General features: G+C 42.2%; 2 protein-coding genes across 4 annotated transcripts in view; one reads left to right on the top strand and one right to left on the bottom strand.

The window, feature by feature from the left end:
- The first annotated feature begins 535 nt into the window (after positions 1 to 535).
- On the top strand, positions 536 to 14557 carry LOC129201545 (beta-1,4-galactosyltransferase 3-like). Of its 2 annotated transcripts, XM_054812993.1 has the most exons (7): positions 536 to 800; positions 929 to 1359; positions 8256 to 8491; positions 9363 to 9553; positions 10099 to 10221; positions 13069 to 13173; positions 14043 to 14557. In XM_054812993.1, exons 2-7 carry the CDS (start codon positions 1122 to 1124, stop codon positions 14182 to 14184), a joined length of 1035 nt encoding a protein of 344 aa, XP_054668968.1. In that variant the 5' UTR covers positions 536 to 800; positions 929 to 1121; the 3' UTR covers positions 14185 to 14557. The 2 variants fall into 2 exon arrangements, with proteins under 2 accessions (XP_054668968.1, XP_054668967.1); XM_054812992.1 differs by having other exon boundaries at positions 536 to 1359.
- A 1048-nt stretch (positions 14558 to 15605) lies between these two features.
- Positions 15606 to 25231, bottom strand: part of B4GALT4 (beta-1,4-galactosyltransferase 4) — a 39071-nt gene continuing 29445 nt past the window's right edge. For both annotated transcript variants that reach the window (XM_054829484.1, XM_054829493.1), the window contains exons 5-7: positions 19748 to 19870; positions 16722 to 16826; positions 15606 to 16296 (exon numbers count right to left, since the gene is read on the bottom strand). In XM_054829484.1, coding sequence (XP_054685459.1) covers positions 16155 to 16296; positions 16722 to 16826; positions 19748 to 19870 — 370 coding nt within the window. In that variant the 3' untranslated portion in view covers positions 15606 to 16154. The remainder of the gene's footprint in view (positions 16297 to 16721; positions 16827 to 19747; positions 19871 to 25231) is intronic.

Genomic DNA, 25231 nt, shown 5'->3' with positions numbered 1-25231 from the left:
ATGGGCAACACATTAAGCATCTGTTATGAGAGTGGGCAGGCAGACTGACAGCACGATCTCATAAGCCCCATCTCATTAAGAAATCAGCCAATAAAGAGATGGGTGTAAAAGCCAAAATTGTTATGGGTGCTGAGGCCATGACAGGAGGTCCCTCACTGTGCAGGATATGCTGCTGTAGTCCCTTCAGGTGTAGGTAGAGACCAGGGTATTCATTTCAGTTCCTCCCTGCTCAGTTCAATAAGCAATTCAGATTTGGGACAGCGGCTGCAGGGTAGCAGAGGAGGAGATCGGCAGCACAGCTCAGCAGCCGCCCTTGTCCCTCAGCCCTCCGCCCCACGGCGCCGTTACCCGGCGGCCACCCCGGCTGAGGGCCGTGACATGGTGCCTGGCGACTACATCTCCCAGCATGCTGCGCGGCGGTACAGCCCGGCTGGGGTCCGCCCTGCCCCGCTTTGCATGCTGGGAGCTGTAGTCTCGCCGGAAGGTGGGAGGGGATGCCCCTGGGCTCCTCCGCATGCAAACCGCGGGGGCAGTTGCGTGACGCTTGGGCGGAAACAGTCCCTCCGCCGCGGGGTGAGGGCGTTCTCCCTCACCCCCGGGCTGGGGCGCAGCGGGGGAAGCCTGGGCTGCCGAGAGCCTCTGGGGCGGTTATAGGCTGGCCTGCTCCGCTCCGCCCCGCCTCTCCCTGCCCCGCCAGCCGTGTGCTGCTCTGTCCCCGGGTGTGCGGGCGGTGTTCTCCCGGAGTCGCCCGGGCGTGCTTCCCGCGGTTGCCTTCCCCTCAGAGAGACTGTCCCACAGCGGTAGGCGTAAGGGTGTGGGAGGGCGGCCGCTGCGCCTGTGCTGCTGCCTGCCGGGCCGGGCTAGGGTGCCGCTGTCCCCGTGGCTCTTCTGCTCTGGATGGGCTTGAACAGCTTTTTCTTTCCTTCAGTCCGCCGTGCGGAGCTTGTAGCGGGAAGAGGTGGTTTGGCTCAAAGCTAGAAGAGCAAGCTGCCGCCTCAGAAAGTTTGAAGAGGAGGAGGAGGTGGTCTTCCCTGCCCAGCGATGTAGCCCTGAACGTAGGACTGCAGCTCGTGGCAGTTAAACTCCTCACCGGTCTGATACCAGAGCATGGGCTAAAAGCTATGTCCCTCTCTCGCGTCGAAAATCCTTGTTTTCTGCTGTTTCTGTTCGTCTTCCAAGCAATATTTATCCTGATATTGTACCGAGGTGGACCTTCAAATGTGTTTCGTGCGGTTTTAGACTCGCATCAGGTTCTGGATTACTCAAAAACTCACGATGTGTATACAAATCTCAGCTTGTTTACCCAAGCTCCTAATGAGGAAACTATGCCGTACTGCTCAGCACAGTCACCAATATTTGGTAGGTATGAAGCGATGGTGTTTGAAATAACTGCTTTAGTATGTGATAACGCTGAGCACTTTGTAAATGTAAGTTGTATATTTTTCAAACTTTTCCACTTTAAAAGTGGTATACTGATGTAATACACTGACAAAGCTTTCTTGTGTTAATTAACTCATTTTTATTGGTTATATGAGGAAAAGTATTTTGCTGATCTTCCCATATTAAGGATTTGGCTACATAGAGATTGTAGAACAAGAGTGAAAACAGTGCATTGTGTTAATACCAAGTTAGTAACACTTTCTTTTTTCCTTGGCAGCCCTATATAAAATGTATTTTGATAACTGCAAAATTTTGATCTCTGACTCACTGGAACTCCTGGGTTCTTGGTCTCAACTTTGTATCAAGCCTGTAGTTCAATACAAATTGATTAAGTTGGCTTTAAATATCATTTGTATGAGAATGTAGCTTGGCACCTTGCTCTTACGGTGATCTTTTTGGCCTGTGATTGTTATGTGTCCTTTAGTCTAAGAAACTTCTCCTTTAAAGTCTGGTCACAGGTTAATTTGTATTTACTATGACCAAATTAGAGCTGATCCTAGAGGCAGCATTAACCCAGCTACTGCACTACTAAAACTCTTCAGAAACTTGAAGTAAATTTAAAGTCAAATGCTTAAAGCAAGTTTGTTCATAGTAAAGTGATGAATCTCAGTTCCACTCAGCCAGCCAAGAATGGATGAGTTCTGTGAGTATGCACTTCCAGCTGTTTTGTGGATGCCTGCTTCTTGGAGTACTGTGTGGTGAGTTACCCTTTTCTGTGCTGCACAGGTTTCAGCATATCTAAATCTTGCACGTAACTAGTCTTGGAGCACTACTTAGTAGTTGCCCAGCTGTTCTAGGAAAATTCATCACCGCATGTGGAGCACAGTAAGAGCAAATGTCTGACCTTGGTTCACAGGTGGAAGTATTGTTGGATACTAGTGCTGAGGTTACTCTTGTGTTAAGTTGCTTACTGAGATTAGAGAACTCTGCTGGGACGCTTTGGATGAGCCTTTTTAGACTGCAGTGTTCATAATGATGCTTGTTCTTCTGGGCAGTTTTCTTCCTTCCTCTGTTGCTGAAGTTAAATGAAATACGTGCAATATGTATGATGAAATTGTATGATAACTTTTGGGTTTATGCTTCAGCATTTCCCTTGGAAACAGCCCTACTATGTAAATGCTGAAATACTAATAATACAGAGCCTTTTTGCACAGATGTGGGTTGTAATGGTCTTAGTAAAGTAGTCTCTGTTCATCGCTACCTATAGCTTTTGGGGAAGCTACAATTCTGTGTTTCCAACTTAATTGTTTTATCTGGAAAAGCACAGCAGAAATGTGCCAGCACCCTGCTTCCCTCCACTACTGATGAGAATCCCCTGTCCTGAAAGAGTCAAATGAGAAAGCTTTGGTCTGAAAAAAAAAAAAAAAACCCCAAACCCCCCAAAAACCCCAAGAACACACAAAAAAAAAACCCCAACATCAAACCAAACCAGGTGCAATTCTGTGCAGCTTGCCTGCAAAACATCAGATAAGCAACAGTAGTGACGTCTATGGAGGAGGCAGATGCAGGGTAAAATTTACAGTAGTCTTAGAGCTGTGAAATCTTTTTAAGACCTCTTCTGCTCATCCCTGAGAGTGCTGAGAACAGAGGGGATTGGCCTGCATGTAGTACTTCAGAGCTAAAATGAAAACATGATGTTGGTTATAGACAGAAACAAACAGTAAGTTGACTGAGAGAAAAAAAATGAGGCATAATAATTGTGGAAGTTTTGCTGTGTAAAAAATTGGAGTTGAGCATATGAAGCATTGTTGTTGCGAAATATAAATCGTTTGGACCATTGATACAGATTCAGCTTAAGAAAAATGAGTCCTCTGCTACAACTTAACTTGTACTCAATTATATTTGCCTTTAAATATAAGAAGTAAATTATTTCTTCTGCTATATGCCAGCCTCTTCTGGGTGGTTTGTTTTTGTTGTTTGATTTTTTGTTTGGTTGTTTTGGTTTTTTTAACCTGGGAAATGAATGCTACTCTGCAAGGTAGTTGCTCTTTGTTTTGTATGTGATGGGCATATATGAATAGATATATAAATACTCTATAAATGTCTCGATTGGTTATCATCTTCTCTCATGGGACTGATCTCTCTTGGAAGCGTTAGATCAGAGAGAACGATGCCTTTTAATTTTATAAACTCCATTAAATGAGATTTCAAATCAATTCTTGAGGACTCTAGTCTCCAGAGCTGGTAATAAGTCACTGTGTCCACTCCAAAGTGTGTTAGAGTAACTGGAGGAATGCCAAATGGCTTAAATGGTTTCTGCATCAGGGCTTTTATGAAGTACAGCACTTTTTCCACTTATGTATATAGTAGATCATTTCGATAACTATTTGAATGTAAGATCAGCTTGCAGCTCATCTGTCTCTTTCTTGGTTCTTCCAGAGCTGTGGAGTAAGAATTAAAGTATAATAAACATCTAAACATCTCTGCCTTGGAAGAATTAGACTCTTGCTAACTAATGTTTTTAATGGTTAGTGGTGTCCATTGAACCTTTTGTCACCAACAACTTGAAAAACATTGTACTAGATTAGATATTCAGTATCTTCATTAATATTATGAATAAATCATTCAAGTTCCCTTAAAGGTTAAAGTTTCTACACAAGTTGTCTGTTTTGTCCCCCTTTATTTTTGGAAAAAGCAAAGTGTTTATATGCTAGAGTTGTGCTTATTCAAACTTAACGAAGTAGCATTTAAATTCAAAATCTGACTTTCTCATGCTGCAGCGAGATGTATTGTTTCGATTCATCTTTTCCTCTTACCAGGAAGAAGCTCAATGCTAGAAGACTCAGACTTTTTTTTTTTTTTAAAGAGGTACCTTACTTCGTGCGTAGTATGTCCTGAATGAGTTGATTTGGCCCTTGAGAACTTTAATAGTTGAAAGTCTTGTCTGTAACTCTCCTGTTTATAATTTGCTCATGCTATGGAAGAATTTTTTTCAAAGCCCTTCTTATAGTAGTTACTCCATTTCACTCCCATCTGTCATAACCTTTTCATGAGTGTGACCATCTGTTGTGGTAATGAGTAGCTCCTGCTATGTTTTCTAATGGATGCTCTCCTACTAGAGTTTCTTCTCTTGGTTTTAAAGAGAAGTAAAAAGGTGGTATTGCTGAGATTTATTTTCAGCTGCAGTTGAGGCAGCCTTGTATTCTGTCATTAGAAACTGGTGCTTAAATTAAGGCTGTTGGTCTGCTTTTTTTTTCTTTCATTCAAACAGAATTATACAAATATGACTCTATTAATGTAGTGTGTGGTGCTGCACTTTCTCAGTGAGGTAATCATCCATGCTACTGTTCCTATTTGTTTAGCTTTGTAAGTTCTGTTTGTTCTGGCTGAATTCAGTAATTACAGCTGCTAACTTTAAATGTGCGGCAAGTCACGTAGTTTCTTTCTTAAGATGGGATAGATTTGGTCAAAATCAATAGATCCCCCTGATAGTCAAATGTTGCCTAGGAAGTAAAGCAAGCAGGGAGTATGCTGTCACTGGCACGGGCTAACAATACAGACAGGGGATTGTTTTAACTCTACATGCTAAAGTTTCGTATTTATTAAATACCCTCCGTGTGATGGTACAGGCATGGAAGTAGTTTAGGAACCAGGCTAACGAGAAATTGCTTGGACACTTCAGGGTGTTGATTCTGTACCTTGCCTGAATTGGGATCCTGTGCTTTCTAGCATATCTAAGATGGGTTTTTCCTCCTTTCCCAAAGCTGTGCTTTAACAGTTTTATTTTTCCCTATTTGGTGCAGCCTGCAACTGCTCTGTTCACATCTGGGATTTAATTGGGTTACAGCACATTAGCCTTTTGTTAGTTGGGCAGAAAGGAGACCTGAGCGCCAGAATTTAGCTTGTAGCCAAGGAGTGTAGGGCAGCCAGAGGTTTGGGAGATGTAAAGCACAGATTAACTTTTTTTCTGTGCTTTTCTTGACATATACTATATTGAGTTTCTGGACTGAGTTGTTTGAGGTATAGAGCCAGGCAGCTCAGGACAACGTGACATCTTGAAACACCTGAAAAAATGCAGATGTTACCCTCATGAATCACATGCTTGGGTATGGAAGGAGACAACAGGAGTGAAGCTATTGTACATTATCTTACTCATGCCTTTATGTCCAAATTTAGATTTGGGGTTTTTTTTAATTTAAAGTTAACACTATAGAATCTTACTCTGCAATACAAAGAGCCTCAATTGTATTAAGAAAACAAAACCCTGCCTTTGTGGGAGAACAAAAGGGATTAATTCCCTTTCTTATGTTTTCCTTTGAGCAGTGATCTGTAGTTGAAATCTGATCTGAATATAACATTTCTTTAGCAAGCTCCAGTTGTCATCAAATCAGTGGTTAATGGTGCTTTTGTTAAAAGATCTGCTAATCAGGGAGTTCATAAGTCTAAAAAGCAACGTAAACTAGAGGTTAAAAACAATGTTGGACTGAAATGTAGTGGTCTTAAAGGCAGAACAGGAAACTCTCTGCAATGAAGTAGGTAATAACATAATAAAATCTTAACAGTAAATGTGACCTAGATTCATGGGTCTGCCGCAGGATTCTCTCGAGAACTACTCTGCTGTTTCAGGTACAAAGGTATGGCAATGTACTCCAGTTTCCTACTGAGGATAACGCAGTCAAAATCAAATTCCCCTTGTGTTTTAGATACTTAGGGAAAGTGGTACTTAAGAGTCAGCTATTGCATAATCTTGCTGATGAGCAAAATTCAGGTTTTCCTTTTAAAAACAAACAAAACCCAACCAACAAAAACAAACCATGAAGTGGGATTCTTAGTGGCTAGACCTTTTTGACAGTGTGAGGAATAGGATCAGTGGCTGTTCAGACCGACCTTCAAGAAATGCCATTATGTGTGTTCCTTGAGGAGGAAGAGGAGACACTTAGTATAGGTTTGCCCATCAGAAATATGAGGTATGCCAACTTCCACGTACTAGCACAGTTTTTCCCACTTCTGAATGGACAGCTTGAATCTTACGCCAAATTAAGTCCCTAAGCCTTGTTAGTGCTCAAAACCACCCCCCCCCAAACCAACCAACCAAAACCAAACATCCCAAAAACCCTCCAACACCCCCCCCCGCAACCCGTGGAGGGATGTTGCTTCCCTCTGTGTCAGTTAAACAGGATGTGGGTGAACTCATGCTCAATTTTAAACTTTTTTTTTTTTTTTGTTAGAATTGTAGCAGAAACTTGACCGTAGGAAGAGTTGGAAGAAGTATCTTCTGGGCATATTGCTTAAATATTTAATTAGACTTAAGACACACTCATATCTTTCCCTGCTCAAATGAAAGCTACTAAACACCAGGCTGAAATACTTGCTCTTTCTCAAGCTTCGTTATCAGAAGTTTTTGAGAGAATAATTTATTTCAGTGGTTTAAGAGGGAGTCTGACTTACAAGCTACTGGAAACTTGCTTCAAGCTGAGCTTGTAAGGAAAGGGAAAACTTAATTATAGCTATTTAAAAAAAAAAAAAGCCCAAAACCAAATCAAAACCCAACAACTTGCCTCACAGGCTTGTGGTGCAAAAAATATTTTATCTTTGTGTAGCGTGGCCTGCAGAGAATTGTTGGTCCTACTTAAAGCTGTCATTTGAAATTGTCAGCTTTTAATTGTGATTAGGTAAAGGTTTCTTCATAGTTCTTTTAAGTAATAGATTTTAATCTTATTCTATGTTTGTGCTTTATTTCCTTAGAAGTTGGTAGTGGTTGGAAACCATTAAGACACAATGATTTGTGTATAAATGTAACTCTTCTGCTAGTTCTGGAACCTTTTCTCACTACCCAGAAGGACGAGCATTTAAATAACTGTGGAATTTGTTTGTTTGTATTGCTACAATATGAGACGTGTTAAAATGGCGATTGACGCTTTATACTGATTCTTTCTTACTTGTGACTTGTCAAACTTTTTCCATCTGAAGAATGGAAGAATTCAGATTAAAATGCGGATTTTTTTTTTTTAATTAGGTAAAAATTGTTAAACATGCTGGGTATGTTTTGCATTTAAAATCATGGTGATGAGTAGAGGAACTATCATATGTAGTTTCTTTTGCCACCCTGTGTCTGTTCCTGAAAACATGTAACATTTCTCCTCTGCCTTCTCAGTTCTGTCATCTGCTTCTCCCAAAACTTTGAAGTACTGCCTGCCTATTACAGTGTGTATAATTAAATAATATAGCAAATACAGGCCTTGTGGCCTGTGGTTATAACATCATATTGAACTTGAAACTTTTTTTTTTATAAAGTTAACGTTTCCTAAAGTGTTTGTATTCATCCAGGCTTTAAACTGTTTCTTCCCCCAACCTGCTGGATATTCTTTTGGACATCTTTGTCCTTGAACCTTTTCTGAAAGAGGCTTAGAGACTTTTTCCTTATGGGTAGCAAAAGCAGGTGTGTCCATATTAATTCATTTTCAATGCTAGTCTTACAGTGAATACATTTATTCAAGGATCCCATCTAAGCAACACAAGACAGAAGGTTGGCTTGCGTAGTAGAGAGCCACTACCAGGAAAGAGCCAGCTCTGCAGGAGCCCGGTGAGGCTTGCTGGCTGTGCCAGGACTCAGGATGCCTCTCTGGCAGGTAGCCTGCTGGCCTGGTGCTAAGCCTGGCACCCCTCGGTGTGAAGCTGTGGGGAGGTGACCATCAGGCAGTGGTGGAATTAATCATGTGGGCACATCTGCATGGCATTGTTAACTGTTCTGTGCTAGGGTAGGGCTGGTGTCTTAAGTAGTAAACATATGTAGTTAATCTAATAGACTTGAATGAAGGCTGGGAAACATCACTGATTTTTTTTTTTTTTCTTTCTTTTTCTGCCTGTCCTTACAGTTGGTCCGTTAACCATCACCTTCAGGGTGCTCCCTAGTGAAAGAATGATCATCAAAAAAAATCCTTTTGTTCAGTCTGGTGGCCGCTACAGGCCACCTCACTGCTTGGCCCGCTACAAATCAGCCATCCTTGTAGCCTACAGGAACCAGGAGAAGTACCTTCACCATCTTCTCTACTATATTCATCCTTTCTTGCAGCGCCAGCAGCTCAGTTACAGTATCTACTTGATTCAGCAGGTAAACCTAAACCAGATGTGCCTGGTGGTGTAGCTGACCTTCCCAGTTAAGGGTTAGGTTCTGAACGAGAAATGTGAATCTTCTAATGTGGAAGTATCATTTGGTGTGACAGCAGGTCAGTTATATGCCGTCCCATCTCAATGGCTGCTAATGACTGAAACACCATACCACTTGTCAAGATCATCACTCTGCTATTGATCTGCTTTTTTTTTTTTCTTCTAGAGAGGTAAAGATGTCATTAAGTGCTAACTTGTATTCTCAGCTGTTCAAGAGTTGAATGTGGCTTGTCAGTGAGGCTACTGAGCAAAAACTGTTGAGACTAAATGCTAAAGTGAAGTGGGATATTTTTAGACTGTATCAAATAAAACCATCTAGCTTGACCTTGCTGTGGGCCAACCTATGCAGGTCAAACAGTCATGTTTAACTGACCTGGACTTGTATTGCAAAAGATCACTGGTGAGAGAGCAAGTTTTGGATTAATTAATTAAAAATTATAACTGATTGGGAGGGAGAAGCTTTTTTGTTTGTGACTAAGATATGTTTTCTCATTTCTAAGCTTTAATAAGCAGTGGTCAGGACAAAAGTGTTGATGTGCAGATGTGCACCTGAGAATTGACTTACCGGTCTCTTAAAAATCAGCCTTCTTCAGGTGCCCACAGTCCATAGCCCCTGACATAGCAAAGCCTACAATTGCTGAGAATATTGTGAAGAGAGTGGGTAAAATGTCCATAGTCTGGGGCATGAAATTTGCAGCCAGTTTTGATTCATTCCTGTGTCATTCAATTGAATAAGGCTTTTTTTACTAACACAAATTTTAATTGGCTTATCCTCTTTGCTTTCTTGGTGAAGAAATGTAGGTTTTCTTTTCCAGGTGGGGAATGGTACATTTAACCGAGCAAAGCTGCTTAATGTTGGTGTCCGGGAAGCCCTGAAGGATGAAGACTGGGACTGCCTTCTCCTGCATGACGTGGACTTAGTCCCTGAGAATGATTATAATCTCTATGTTTGTGATGAATACTATCCCAAGCACATGGCTAGTGCCATGGATAAGTTTCAGTACATGTAAGTGCCTCCCATCTGCTTTAGATGTAATATCCTAATTGGTTCACTTCCTGCATAGAAGGTATGAATGGGGACAGTGGAAGATAACAGCCTTTAAGAGGTTTTTTGTTTGTTTTGCACTAATGACTTCCCCAAAAAAGGGTATTCTTAACCTAAGCATGCAATCTTGAACAGCTCCTTGCCTGCAGTTCCCTGTTCCACTGTTAGCTTGGTGGCAAATGACTGGCAGATTTCTCTTTGCCTTTCCTTCCAGAATAAAAATGTAGGGCGGGAATTACTGGATTACGTGGAACATGTGTGATGGGATGCAAGTATTTTGAATGAACACAAGATGTGAATTTCAAAACCAGCTTTACTTTGGCCTGCTGGTGGGGGGAATGATGGAGGGGACATCACATGATAGAAATTACACTAGTATTGGGTACTGGGTTTTGGCACTGTCACGACTGTCTATGTGATATATGTGTGATTTTGATCATGATGTTAGTTTGTGAAGGACTGGTGTTAGCCTTCAGTATTGATGGTTTTTTTTTTTTCTCTTTTAGTCTGCCATATAAGTCCTTTTTTGGGGGTGTATCTGCTCTGACTCCAGAACATTACATGAAGATGAATGGGTTTCCAAACACATACTGGGGCAGCGGTGGTGAAAATGATGACATTGCTGCAAGGTACTAATGTGCGGGACAGGCTTAAAATAGAACCAGGCAGACTAGTGAAACATGTAGCGTTACCCTACAAAAGGAACAAAGATGTGGTTCCTTAACATGCTGCAGTATCATCATAATCCAAAATGCTGTTGGCATTGGGAATAGTTAGTGTCCGAAGAGGCTCAGAATCTATGAATCCAATCATTGTGTGCCAGGAGGACAAAGCTTTCCTCAGACTCTGGAGGGTGGAATGTTACTTCACATGCTTGTGCCTTCAGTCGCTCTGGAGTGCATCCAGGGGGTTATAAGCACCAGTAGTTGACAAGTGACTCCATTGACATTAACAGCCACAAGGGAGGAAAGGAATCTACAAGCTTGATGAATAAGAAAACCAAGAAGGTACTTATTAATTCTCAGACAGTTGGGAATTTAAGTGCATTCTAGGTTGCTCCAAGTATTACCTAATCACCAATACTTGGAATTAAGGAACACAAGGAATCCTAACTTCTGTCTCCAGTGCTGGGCGATGGAGAAGGCAGTGTACTATGGTGAGTCAGTGACAGCAAGATCTGATATTTTTTCTGGTACTTTAGTTGCCATGGCAGCAGCATGCTATAGAAGTGAATACAGTAAGTTTAGTTCCAGGTATTCTACCTAATGCAAATTCTTCAAGTATGAAATCATGGCTGTAGCTTCTTTGTTCAGCTTTGTAGTTGTACCGCGCACCTTCATCATCCTGCACTGAGGCAAGCTCATGGGGAGTTTATAAAACTAAACTGACAATAGAGGCCTTGTGTGATTTTTTTGGTCTTGCACAGTGTGACAAGTTACACAGTTTCGGTGGAATGCTCTGTTTGAGGACTGTAGGAGTCTTTACAAAGCAGTATTCTTCTGGGAATTGAAAGTCAGGTTTTCTAACATAGAATTCCTCCTTTGCCTTTCAGAGAAAGCTAACTAAAAGGGTGTATGAGTGTTTAGAGATTCAGCATTTACTTAAAGGAATGGAATGCCAGGAAAATAGATCTTTAAATCAAACATGACAATGCTGGGTCTATTCAGCTGTTCTTAGTAGAGCTTAGGCATCTAATGTGCCTAATGGTTTCAGTACCAGTGGTAGAGAGTCATGCCAGTTACACATAGGAGTCCACTTCCTTACAGAAATCTCTTGAGGCAAGTAGGTTATGTCAATCCCAAAATAGCCCTTTCTTGAAGGGAAGTTAATCATGTGGTGTTTCTCTGAAAACTTATACTAACGATTAGCAATGTTCTGGCCCACAGGTATGTGGGGGCCATGGACAGTGCCTGTTAATGATTTATTCACATAATATTCAAGTCTCAACCTGCATAAGTTAGGAATGAGCTGGCTGGTTTTGAATGGTCAGCTTGATGCACTTAAAGGGATTTGGATTTTAGGAGGTGCTGCTCAAGCACTTCGTACCATGTAGCAACAAAATTAATTACTATTTGAAATTGGATATTGAAATCTCAAAAGAAAAAAAATCCTGTGTAAAGCTTTTATGCTGGGATACTGCTTATTAAAGCAGAGTTAGTGGGGGAAAAAAATGCTGGCTGCTGCTTATAGTTGGCAGACTGTAGTACTCTGTAATATTAGTCCTAGCAAACACCAGCATCTACCTTTTATTAGAAGAAAGCACTACTCTAATTGGAACCGCTTATGTGTTAACATTATCAACTACAGGAAAGTCTGTTGAGTTCTTCTTAACAGTAAATTAATATAGTAACTGTTTCATATTACATCTTTAGTTTAATCTTGCAATGCAAAACTATAACAGCAAAGCTGGTTCAGTGTTCTCACTTTTCGTCGTCTTTTTGATTGAATGTGCAATAAGCTTATGTTCAGAAAACAAGAAACCTTGTCTAAAACTCAATCTGAAATAATACTATGTCATACTGTCAATGATGTGTTGTAATCATTTGATGGCTCTAGACTAACAAATATTTTCAGTTCTGTAGCCTCTTTCAGCTTTATAACATTCGTGCTTCAGTGCAGCTTGCTGCTGTACCAGATCTCAAGGGAAGGCAATCAAATGCTGCAAACATGCCAGTTAGATAACCTTGATTGAGCAAACAGTCATTCTTATATTCACAGGAATTTTCTCTGTAAGAGCTGCCCTATGATAAAAGAAGTTTGCTAGCCCTAGAACTATTACAGCACTTCTTGTTAGTAAACTAACATAAATGCCATCAGCAATGGATTGCTTGAATGTCACCCAAAATGCTGGTTTTAGGAGCTCTCTTCTGGAATTCTGAGCCTTCAGTTCACTTTTTTCTTAACTGTTCTGCAGCTGAACAGCTCACACTTGTTTGTCTGGTGCCTGTATTTATCACTAATCTTTTATGAAGCTAGTCCTCTAATCGGGCAATCTGAATGAATGGCATTTCTCAAAGAACAGGGAAAAGCTTAATCTGGATCTGAAACTCAGGACTGGCTTTTTTTCAGAAACTGCAAGTTTGGGGGTTTTTTGTTTGGTTTGGTTTTTTTTAAAAGTTTAGGTGATGGACCTCTAGGCAGTAAAAGCTCTGGTTTTACGAGGAAGTGAAAATAACGCTCAATTGTCAAATTCGTGGAAATTGCTCTTGAATGCTCTGTATGCCGTTGTTCACTCCCTGCTCGCTATAATCCTCTTTGTACCCCGTTTGAAGTGCATTGCAGCTGGCAGCTTTCCAGCCCAAGCCTGGTTAGAACTGCTAGAGAAGATAATGTGGCACCATGGTGTTAAACTTGCTCCTTTCAGCTTCTGCATTTTGCTTTGATTGCATTAACACTGAAAATCATCTCTGACTTTGTAACTTGCCTAGAAATTGCATCTTTATGCCTAAGCAAATATTTTGTTTGTTGTTTTAAAGGATTCGGTTAGCAGGAATGGAAATAGTTCGGACATCACCTCACCTTGGACGCTACAAAGTGATGGACTACAATGAAGAGGCTGAGACACGAGAGCCTTGGAGAAGGTAACTGTTCTGGGGTGGTGGGGGCAGGCAGTTATCTTCCTCAAAACTGCTGCTGCTTGTTTTTCTGCTTTAATGTGGCTATTTAAAGAAGGTTCCCAGTCAGTTTCAACTGAATCATTCTGTACCTGTCTCCGCATTTGAAGGGTTTCTCCTTGTTTCCTACTGCTAAGCATCAAATTATTCAGGGAATAAAACTTTAAAAAATATACTGCCTGTCTTGTAACCAAGGAGTAGTTGTTTGAAGGGCTACTTTGTTACAACTCCCCTATAACAAAAACTTGCTCTTCAATCTGCAGATTTGCAATGTGCCATTAAAATAGCAGAAAGCAGCATTCTAGTTTGAGGACATGAGGAAGGTGCTATAAGAGACCTTAGCAAAGACCCAGTTTTACAGAAAAGAGCTGGAGGAGGGTGTTGGGTCAAGTGTGGTAGAGGCTTCTCATACTGACAGTGCACGCTTCCCTCTATCATCTCAAAACTCAGGTTTCCATAACAACCCTGTCTTAAAACCTACCTACTGCAGCCTATATACACCATTGTTGCAAGCCTGTGTTGCACTCCCAGGTCTCTCTAAGCTGGCTGCCAGTTTGTTGGTTTTTTTGCAGACTGTAGTTGCCACCTTGCTAGTCTCCAGTCCAAATTGTCCTTGTTCAGAATACTCAACTTATTATAAGACTAAACAGATTAGAAAATGCCTTCTCTCTCGAGTCTGTATTATACGTGAGAAGAATTTTCTTGGGGCTCTTCTGCTAGTAGCTTTCATCTGCTATAAGCCCTTGCCCTCTCTGGAAGACTGTTTCTTCTGCAGCTTCAGCTGCCAACATCACCTTTGTTCTTCTATCTAACTGCATGTATTATTCCCTCTACAGGCCTACTACCCGACACAACACCAGAAAAACATGGAAGGATGATGGAATGAATTCATTAGAGTTCAAGCTCCTTTCCAAGACAAGGCATCCTCTTTATACCAACATCACTGTGGACATTGGATATGTTCCCCCATTTTCTTAAGAGAATGAAAACACAGGCAGAGTTTGGGCTCTGCATGGCAGCATGCATATGGGCATTTGGCCTCTACCTCCCAGCCCTCAGGCCTTGGGGATCAAGGTCTCCTTGACAGTAAACTGACCCAAGTTTTCTGGAACCTTTCTTCCATAGCTGGATAGCTGTCCTGCTTCTTACTTAAGTGTTCATTGGGATGCAAGCCATTCTGTCAAACAGGCCTCTGAAGTGCTGTATTTTGAGAAAGTGTTGGAGCCAGTTACAGTTCTGTAAATATCTCTTGTGAATTTCAATAAAATAGTTATGTGTTTGGGTTAAGATTTTCTAGAATATTTTAGTAAGAGTGTAATAAAGGAGGAAGTTGCCCTGAAACTAGACAAAACCAGACTTTAAGTCCTTGTTTTTTCCTAACCTGAACCATCAGTATTTAAATGTTTTTATTGTTGCTGTAAGCAGTTCAGGCTGAATGGGACCGGCAGCTGTTACCTAGTCTAACCTTGTGCTCAGAGTAGGGAAATTAATTTAGTATTTCAGCTGTTGCTTAAACATTAATTATCTTTCAAGGTTGATCTGTCTTCAACATAAAATACTTTGGAGAAATGAAATACTAGAGGAAAAACCTAAGTCAAACATGTCAACAGTGGAGCTGTGACCCTGGCAGGAATGCATTTGTATTTACCTGACTCTGAGACTGACACAGTCTGCCCAAGACCTTCCCCTTTCTGTAATCTTTCTTTATCTATAAAGTCAGTCAATAGCACTGCCTACCAGGTCCAATTATTTTGCAAGCATAACACAGGGTATTTTTGCTTGTTATTTGTAGATACTAAAATTCCCTGCTCACTGAAAAGCTGCATGTATCCCACTAACACCTAAGAATTTATTTAAAGATGCAGCTTTCTCTACAGTTGGAATAATGTATCAACTATCTAGAGAACCATTCTTCAATATTACAGTAAGCCAAAGTTGCTTTTTGTCTTGTAATTCTTAATATATTGTGTCCTAAGAGAAACCCTCCTAACCCTGGCTTCACAGTGACCTGCAAGGGATGCATATCCAACAAGCAGGTGTAAGGACAGGTAGGTATAATGCAGTAAGGAAAATGTTTTAATACAACATTTTAGTAGAAACCCTGCAGCATACTGGAACAGTTAACCACAGACTTTAACTACCAGAATCACAAATAATAGTGGCCTGGGTACATAGACAAATATGCACTCTGCTAACAATATGGCCCAAAACGTTAAAAAGTGTGGACAGCAATTTCTTTCCATCTGACATAGTTGGTCAGTGCATTTCCTTCCAGATCTCTCCAGAGTAACACACCACTTACAGCCTACTGCAGAACTGAGACTTTTTTTTTTTTGCTACAGGACACTTCAGCAGTCCCACAACAGGGTAAGCTGAGCTCACGAAGGACAAAAGAAGCCTTTTGAATTCAATGGAGTGTATTTATTGAGAGATTTTTAACAACATCTTGCCTATTACCATTATTGCCCTTCCCTCACATATAAGCAGTTTTTCCTCAGGCTGGAAAAAAATAGCTTTTCTCAGCAAGTTTGTAGTTGCTGAAGAATTCTTGTGCTTTTAATGAAAAAAAGACTGGCCTGTTCCTTTTGAAGTCTTGGCAGTGCTAGGCTGCCTTCCCCCCTACAACAATAAGTTTAGGAATAGTTGCAAGACAAAATTTTTTTTTCAGGAGACTTAGTTCAAGTCCTTCCAGTGGACCAGCACAAACAAGGACACTTTTGCAAACATCCCAGCAGAAAGTGCTTAGAAGAACACAAGGACCTGGCCCTTGGGTCAGTTCCTATCTCCAGTCCTCACAAAAGGAAATTCTCAACCAATTAGATACTGTGAAGAAAAACTCTTCTGTGCTACTGAAGTACTCTTTCAAGCAAAGTGCCAGGAGTCGTCTGCTGTAACAGCAGCCACAGATATGATCTGTTGCCATTTCCTGTAACCTGCAGTAGCTGCCCTTAGGAGATCTTCAGCTCCCTGCTGAAATCTACTGTGATGTTGACATATAAAGGGTTATGTTCCACTGAGAGTAGTTTATATGAACAAGAGTTCAGCCCATCTGTTTTCCATGTCTTAGATACCTGACGTAGAAGCTTCATCCTGAGGACAAAAGAGGAGAAAATCTTCACCGACATGCATAGGAAAGGAATTTCGAGCTCTTTCCCACTACTAGTAAAATTAGAGGCAGAAGTACAGCCATTCTGTATTTCCTGTCCTCAGCATGGACAATCAGCCATGGGGAAAAAAAAGTCCTTTTGTTTAATCTCTGAAATCATTTGCTCAAATCACATCCATGTAACTATAACTTTGGAAGTTTCTAAACATCAACCAGTCAATTCTAGGCAGATCTCGTGCACAGAACAGCAGCTGTGAGCTGCGAACAATGGTGTCACAGTGGTGTCCCCCAAAACCTCTGGGTACCACAAAATGCCTATTTGGCCTAGAGCAAAGAATGTGGCCCCCAGGTGCCTGGCTCCTAGCCACGTACCACAACAATGCAAGGTGGAACACTGTCTTTGACTCACCTCTCTCCATTCTCTTCATTACCATGGTCTCGTTTGTGGAAGATCATCGTGTACCTGGCTATATCTGCAGATGGCCTCACCACTCTCATCTTCTGCATCTCGACCCTCGAAGAAAAAAATAGTGCCATGAGCAAGATGTCACCTATAAACAAGCTCTTAAGGAAAAAAAACTACAACATTTGGAGACTTAATCTCTTGTAGATGCCATCGAAGCAAGCACAGAGAACTGTAGGAAACTCATCTTCATCTCTTCCACAACCCATTTTACCAGAGAAATGGGGCTCAGTTGTGTTTCTGGAAGACAAGTCCAGTAGGATGACCGATACTCCTTTTTTTTTTTTTTTGAACAGACACAGGTAGTTACTACACTAGAGATCATGTAGAGCTTTAAGCACACATTATACAACAGAGTACATTTAAATTAGTATCATCTGGTCTAGTTTATACTGCCCTGTATTAAACCTAGGAGGTCTGTAGCAAAATTCCACACATTTTGCAACAAGTTCATCTCAACTCCTGCAATAAAGCCCCTACACTTGATAGTTTGCCACTTTAAAAGAAATAATCTTTTTTAATAGTTGGCAGACAGCTGCAAAATTTTTATTTGTTGACATGAAGAAAAATTTCTTTCTGAGAACAGTGCCAGAAACACTAAGCCCCATGCACAGATTTAAGTGTCTGACATCAGGTACTTGGTTGGAGCTTTTGGCCTTAAGCATATCTGTGGAGCACAATTTTGCTCTGTCAGCAGAAAGGGTTATTAGCTTCATGTCAATGGAATTGAGGAATAGCCCAGGTCTTTGCTAGTCACATCAGCATCTGAAAGAGCAATAGGAAGCCAAGGATTGAAGAAACTGAGCTCCTATAGCTTTCCAATGACTGTAGCAGTAAATTATCAAACAAATGATCTGAAAATCTCTTTGTGATGCACACCTTAGGAAAGGGCCCAAAGGAGACCTTCACATTTAGCATAGAGGCAGAACAGTACGATCTAGAGCACTGGCCCCGAGTTCTTGAAGATACTGAAGGGGATGCTGCCATCTGCTGTCTTCACAGAGGAAGGCTGCAAGGATCTCCATACAAACCCACTGAGACAGCAAGCTTCCCGTTACCCACCTGCTGCAAACTCTTGTCACCAGCCCAGTGCAAGACCTACCCATGAGAAAAGACACCAGCCAAGTCCAGTTGCAGTGTGCACTCTGGGTCATACGATTTGGCTTCCACACCAAGACCACAACAGCTGCAAAGTTATGAGGTGCCATGCACAAGCAAGCATCACAGAATCACACAGAGCAGTAGGGGTTGGAAGGGGCCTCTGGAGATCATCTAGTCCATCCCCCCGCTAAAGCAGGATCACCTAGAGCAGGTTGCACGGGATCACATCCAGGTGGGTTTTGAATATCTCCAGAGAACGAGACTCCACAACCTCTTTGGGCAGCCTGTCCTAATGCTCGGTCCCCCTCAGAAGAAAGTTTTTCTCATATTGCAATAGAACTTACTGAGTTCCAGTTTGTGCCCGTTGCTGCTTGTCCTGTCACTGGGCACCACTGAGAAGGGTCTGGCCCCATCCTCTTGATGCCTGCTCTTTAGATAAGCGTTGATGAGATCCCCTCTCAGTCTTCTCCTCTCCAGGCTAAACAGACCCAGCTCTCTCAGCCTTTCCTCATACAATAGATGATCCAGTTCATTAATCATCTTTGTAGCCCCTTTGATTCCAGCCACTTGTAAACCTTGTGGAGACCCTCAGTAAATCCTCCTGATGCGCCACACAGCTGGTTCTCTGCTGCCCACAGGAACATTTGAAATAACACCACTATCACCTTTGCTCACTCACTGACACTTCTCAGGAAGCTGGGGAATAAGATGGTACCAAGCCATCCCCTACCACTATCAAAGCCAGCTCCCAAGAGGTCACAGAGAAGAAGAGGGTGGTGTGTCTAGCTAGGGGGTAGAGAGAAAAAAAAAACCCTGTGATTAAGGAGGGACAGGAATCCATGTCCTTTTAGATTTCTTGATACACAGCTGACTGATCTGCTCAACTGACACACAGAAAAACTTTCATTTGGAAGTTCCTAACTTTAACACACTTGATTTCACCAGTGTAATTATTCACTATCACCAGGGGTATGAATTTTATGTCCCCCAAATGTTTGTTTGCATATTTAAACAATTGAAAAGGATAAACACGTCAGAATGACAGTACACCCAAGTTACAAATTGACAGGCTCTGCCAGCAGAGCTTGCAGGGTTGGGGGGGTGGTTTGTTGTTGTTTTTTTCCCTTCGTTCACTAACAGCAATGCAGGATTAGAGGCTTCCTTCTAGGCAACAGGTAGAAGATCAAGATAAAAGTTTTGTTGACTTTTGTCCCAGTAAACCTCTCAAACTAACAAGCCTCTCCTACTTCAACAGGCACATCTGCAAAACTAGTTTTAACAAGAGCAAAGGGCATATGCCTATACATGCAGTCTTTCTAAAATTCAACTTGTTTACTATCTTAACTATCATCATCATCACCCACATGCAAACTGAGCCCTGCTTGAAATAAATTGTGGTACTCAATGAATGCAAAAACCCCAATCCCACCAAAACTAAACCACTCCCATGCTCTTGCAAAGTATTAGAACTCAATACTTTTGTGTCTCTTTGGCAAGTCACACTTCAGACTTCAATCTTGTTATTTCGGTTATAACCGATTTCTAAGCAAGAATGCAAATGCTGTGTAGCTGAGACAAAACCAAACCAAACCAAGCCAACCAAAACTACCAAAACAAAACCCCACACCCAGCCAACAGTGCTGTCAGGAAGAGGACCAGGCCTCAGGCATGCCTAACCCTTTCAGAGGAAACTGTTCACAGAAGTGCGTCTCCCGCTCCAAATCCACACTGGGATACCGCTTTGCATTGAAGGCTCCTGTCATGTTCCACCTTTGGAGGCTAGGTGTGAAGTCACACCAATTTTTTTATATTTTAAATCAAAACCTCCCCTCACACACCCATTTCCCTCTAGCCTTTTATTTATTTGTTACCTGATTCGAAGGTCGTCATCTTCTCCACCCCAACCCCAGTAGTTGTTAGAGAATCCATTCACCTTGGAAAACTGATCTCTTGTTAGAGCAGTTACACCTCCAAAATATCCCTGGTACCGTAACCTAGAAGTACACAAGAAGAGAGAATGAAGAATTAAAAGTCAAGTTCTACCAACAAAGAAAACATCACCCTGAAACTCTGGATTGCAGACCTGTCTTTCACAGAGGTAAGGGTGCACAAATCCATGGGGTAGGTCTTGTTCTCCTCTTTTCACAAAAAGATGGTGATTTGGTTTAGACCAGAACCCTCCAACAGAGAACAGTTTTTCTCTCTCCCTTTACATGACTCCCCTTGCCAGCCAAAAAGGCACCTCACCTCAAGGACTCATCAGAGTAGAAAAGGAACAAAGCTATGCATTGATACAGTGGAGGCTTTGTAATAATGACAGCAAGCCATTGACTGTCTTAGAGCTGAATCTGAAAAACTTGGAATGAGATCAGATCACAGCAAGGGGGCACACGCTATGGGATATTGCAGGACCAATTCCAAGGTAAGGTACAGGTGCAAGTTACTTAATAATGTAATGTAATGGAGTTCAGCTCTGAAGGAGATGAATTTCTAACTTCTACCTTCCTTCCTGAAACTGCATCTACTTTTAAAGATATTTACATACCATGCTTATTTATCTTACACCATTTTGCTAACTGCTTTTTATGATACCCTCCTCTTTCTTGGCACTTAAGGTAAGCATTACAACACAGCCTCTAATTCATCGCCACTGCCAACTTCAGAGGTGATGCGTACATAGATGCAGATTTTCATTTCTAGATGTATGTGAATCTAAACAGATGAACAAATTGCGCAGGTTAGAATGTATCCAGACAAGCAAAGGTGCAGTGCTTATTATTATTTCTGGTTTACTACTAATCTAATTTAAAACCCCCCAAAAACACCACATGCAACTTCCCTCATAGACTATTTTTCCTGACTGATTTTTGCTCCTGTCATAGCATCACAGAATTGCTAAGGTTGGGAGGGGCCTCGGGACATCAGCTAGTCCAACCCCTCTGCTCAGAGCAGGGTCTGCTAGAGCAAGTTGTTGAGGACCATTTCCATTCAGGTTCTGACCATCTCCAAGGATGGAGACTCCACAACCTCTCTGGGCAGCCTGTTCCAATATTTTACCACCCTCACAAGAGAAGGAAAAAAAAAAAGCTTTTTTGTATGTTTAAATGGAATTTCCTGTATTTCGGTTTGTGCCCATTGCCTCTTGTCTTTCACCAAGTAGGGTCTGGCTCCACCTTCTTTACTCTCTTCCCTCAGGTATGTGTATACATTGACAAGATCCCCCTCTGCCGTCTCTGCTCCACGCTGAACAGTCCCAGCACTCTCAGCCTCTCTTGTCATGTCAGATGCTGCAATCCCTTAATCATCTTCATGGTTCTTCCCTGGACTCGCTCCAGTATGTCCAAGTTTTTATTGTGCAGGGGAACCCAGAACTGGACCCAGCACTCCAGGTATCATCTCAGTGGTGCTGAGTAGAAGGGAACCATCACCTCCCTCGACCTGCTGACAACACCTCTCCTAATGCAGCCCAAGATGCTACTGGCCTTTGTCATGAGGGCACATTGCTGGCCCACATCCTTTTCTGTAAAGCTGCTTTCCAGACAGCTGGCCTCCAACCACATTCTCCAGCCTGACAAAGTCCCTGGTACATCAACCACCCCTCCAAGATTTCTATCTTTTGCTCCCTCAGCAAGTTTTCAATCTGCCCTATCTAGGTTACTCATGAAGATATTAACCAGTACCAGCCCCAGTATCAAACTCTAGAGTAAACCACTAGAAACTGGCCTCTGGCCAGACTTTGCTCCAGTGATCAGAACCCTTTGAGCCCAGCACTTCTGCCAGTTTTCAGTCCATCTCACTGCCCACTCACTAGTCCATACTTCATCACTTTGTCAATGAGGATGTTAAGGCTTTCGACACTGTCTCCTATAAGTCAAGATAAACATTATCCATTAACTCCACCCTCATGCACCAAACTAGTCAAATTAGAGAAAGCTATCAGGTTGGTCAGGCATGACTTGTGAACAGATTTGCTTCATCACCTTCCCAGGGATTAAAAGGTGAGGTTGACCAGCCTGTAGTTCCTCAAATCCTCCTTCTTGCTTGTCCTGAAAGTAGAAGTGATGTTTGTTTTCTTCTGGTCCTCAGGAACCTCCCCCAATCATCATGGCCTTCCAAAGATAACAGAATGACTTTGCAATGACAGCAAACAGTTCCCTTAGCACTCATGGATACATCCCATAAGGTCACAGGGCTTTATGGTGTCCAGACTTTTCCACTGGTATCAGAAGCCTGGGAATCTTTCCTGTAAGAACCAAGGCAGAGAAGGCATTCAGTATCCTGGCCTTTTCTTGTCTTTTGTCACCAGGTCCCCTGCCACACAGCAGGCACGCATTTTCTCTACGCTTCCCAGCAGCTGATGTACCTGAAGAAGCCCTTCACATTGCCTTTTATGTTGCTTGTGAGATTCAACTCTGGAGGGGCTTTGGTTTTCCTAACCCCTGCATGCTTAGACAGCATCTTGTGTGTCCTTGCAAGTCACCTGACTCTGCTTCCACCTTTTTCATGTCTCCTTTTTCTGTTCAAGTTCTCAGGAGCTCCTTCTTCATTGATGCAGGCCTCCATCTGCATTTGCCTGACTTCCTGCACACAGGAACAGACCATTCCTGAGCCTGAAGGAGGCAACCCCTTAAGATCTAGCAGCTCTCCCAAACCCCTCTTCTCTCCAGGGTCATATCCCAAGTGATTCTTCCAAGCAGATCTCTGAACAGAAAGTCCATGGTTGTGATCCTGCCTCATTCCCTCCTTGTTTCTAACCTTCACATCCCTGACCAGTTGTTCCTTGTTTCTAAGTATAAAGTTCAGCAGAACACCTCCCTTCATCAGCTCTGATCACCTGTGTCAGGAAGTTATCATCAATTCACTTCAGAAGTCTCCTGGATTACTGTTGTGTTGCCCTTCCAGCAGATATCAGAACAATTAGAATCTTCCATGAGAACCAGGGCCTCTGTACATAAGGATTCTTCCAGTTGTCTGAAAAAAGCCTCAACTGTCATTTGCTGGGACTGCGATTTACTTCCCAGAAGATGGTGTTACCTATACAAACATACAAAAAAGGATTGTTCTAGGCACATGCAGTCTCTCATGTGCTCTACCTGCATTTTTTTTTTCTGCCTCTGGAATTTTTACTCTTCCTTGCTCTCTTCCTTTATCTCTTCTCCTAGAGGAGACCAACCACAAGGTAGTGGAGGCTTTATCAAGTTCTAATTATGCATCACCACCTTGAGACTTCTACTAGGGGTGCTCTAGAGAAACACAGTAAACAGGTGGAAGGGACAGCAAGGAGGTCCCATAAACAGCAACTGCAGGGTTTCAGGCAACTCACCAACAGTCCCACATCTCCAGCAGCCTGGCAGGGTTTGGGAACTGACTGCCCATGCACACACACACCCCCCCCACTGCTTGCTTGTGCACCCCATAATTCCCCTGGACCACTGGAGAGGCAGACACCAAAGGAGCCAGAGCTGTAACAGGACAGTGCTGCTGCTCATGCAACCTTCCTCAGGCAGAGCAGAACCGGCAGGGCCCAGGCATGTATTGCTCCGAGGTGTCATAGTCTGTAAAAATGCACCTTTAAGTATTCAACCACCTCCTCCCTGGGGATAAGAGAGTATCAACTCTTTTGAGACTTTTAAAATTGGACTGAAGAAACCATACAATAAAAATGGTCATTAGGAAAGGATGTTGTGCTGGTCTCAAGGAAATAGCTTAGATGAAGTTTTTCCACCCTTACCTTCAATGTTTTAATACATAAACCTTTTTTCTAAAGGATCTAAACCTGAGTTATTCTCTATTCTTTATTTCTAAAGCATTTAAAACTTGTTCTCCAAAGCAGCACGGCTGCTCACCACAGAAGATATCCCCCTGGAAGAAAAACAAACAAACCCCCCTATGCAACACACAAAAAGCCCACATTCCTGCCTACGATGTTTTGTGTTAATGCAGAACACTTACGACTTCAGTTTGTTCAACCTCATCTGAGCAACACATCTCGGTGTGCCCACCTCAGCCTAAGCAAAACACTGAGGTCACCCAACTGGGATTTCAGCCTGTGGTCTCAGCTCAGTTTAGGTATCGTTCTTGAGCTCAGGATCCAAATTCCTCTAGACATAACCAGGAATTCCCTTGGAAGTAGAGCGTGATTATCCTCACTTCACAGATGTGTAAACAGAGGCAGTGACACAGAAAAGTACAAATCTCATTCAAACTACCAGTATCCTAACAAATACCAGTGCAGGGTATTCACAACAAAAACGTTTTGTCTGTACTCTTTAAAACCAAAGCTTAAAGCTGACCTATAACTAACAGCTCCTTTCCACAAACAGGAGAAACCTGAGGAAATTAACAGTAAGAGCACCGCTTAGTAAAAGCAAAAATCCACCTGCATGCTTAACTAAGCAAAACACTTGCAGTAACAAAGCACAGGAGGTTAAGTAAAGCACCTCAAGTTTTGTGCCACATTATTAGCCTGGATTCTACATGCCTGCCAAATAACCAAAGCAGTGTTTGCTGCTTTGGTGCACTGACCATCCTGTAGCCCCCAGCATCCCCTCTGCGAGGCGCAGCGCTCCCAAAACCTGTCACGAGCCCAGTTCATCTGTGCTTGTTCCAGTTTTCACTAAATGACTGGAAAGTGAGTATTACTCTGTATAAGAATTTGCACATCCCACCTCTTTCTCATATATTTAACAAAGGAAACCCAGAAGTGAAGCAGGGCTTTACTTCAAGGTACTTTGAGATCAGCATTTGAAAAACCCACTTCTAATTAATATTGAGAGTGACATAAGAGGTGAATCTTGAAAGAAGCAAGTTCAATGAAAACACTCTAGTCATTAAATTCACCAAACTCAGGAGCCTTTTTCTCCTCTGAGGTGGACTGAACATGACTTTTCACTTTAAGTTATTTATATCGCACTAGCACTTAGGGGACCCATTTAAAAATCAGAATGATCCTGTATTAGACACTGTCCAGCCAAATAATTAAAGGACAACCCTATCCCTTGGCAAATTCTCACACTTGTCTCAATATCAGACATTACCTCTTCAACAGCAAAATGTAAGTGGCAAGTTTTATTAGCACAACAGTAAGATGACACCATCAAATCACAGGACCAGGAGACTGCAAATGCATTTCTAGCTTTGACAGGTCTCTGCACAACCTCTGGCACGTTGCTTTCCTCTCAGAACACCCTTTACCTCACCCCAGAAACCAGAATGATGACAATGATCATTCATACAGATGACCACGGAGCTGACTTCAAAGATGTCAGTACAGTTATCTTTTGTCAGAAGGCGACCCAGGGAGGCAAAGCGTTACCACCAGAAACCTGGTGTCAGAAGGAAGGGTAGATACCAGC

Source organism: Grus americana, chromosome 1, assembly GCF_028858705.1.
Source record: "Grus americana isolate bGruAme1 chromosome 1, bGruAme1.mat, whole genome shotgun sequence".
NCBI classification, from domain to species: Eukaryota; Metazoa; Chordata; class Aves; order Gruiformes; family Gruidae; genus Grus; species Grus americana.
This window is presented reverse-complemented; position numbering and strand designations above follow the sequence as displayed.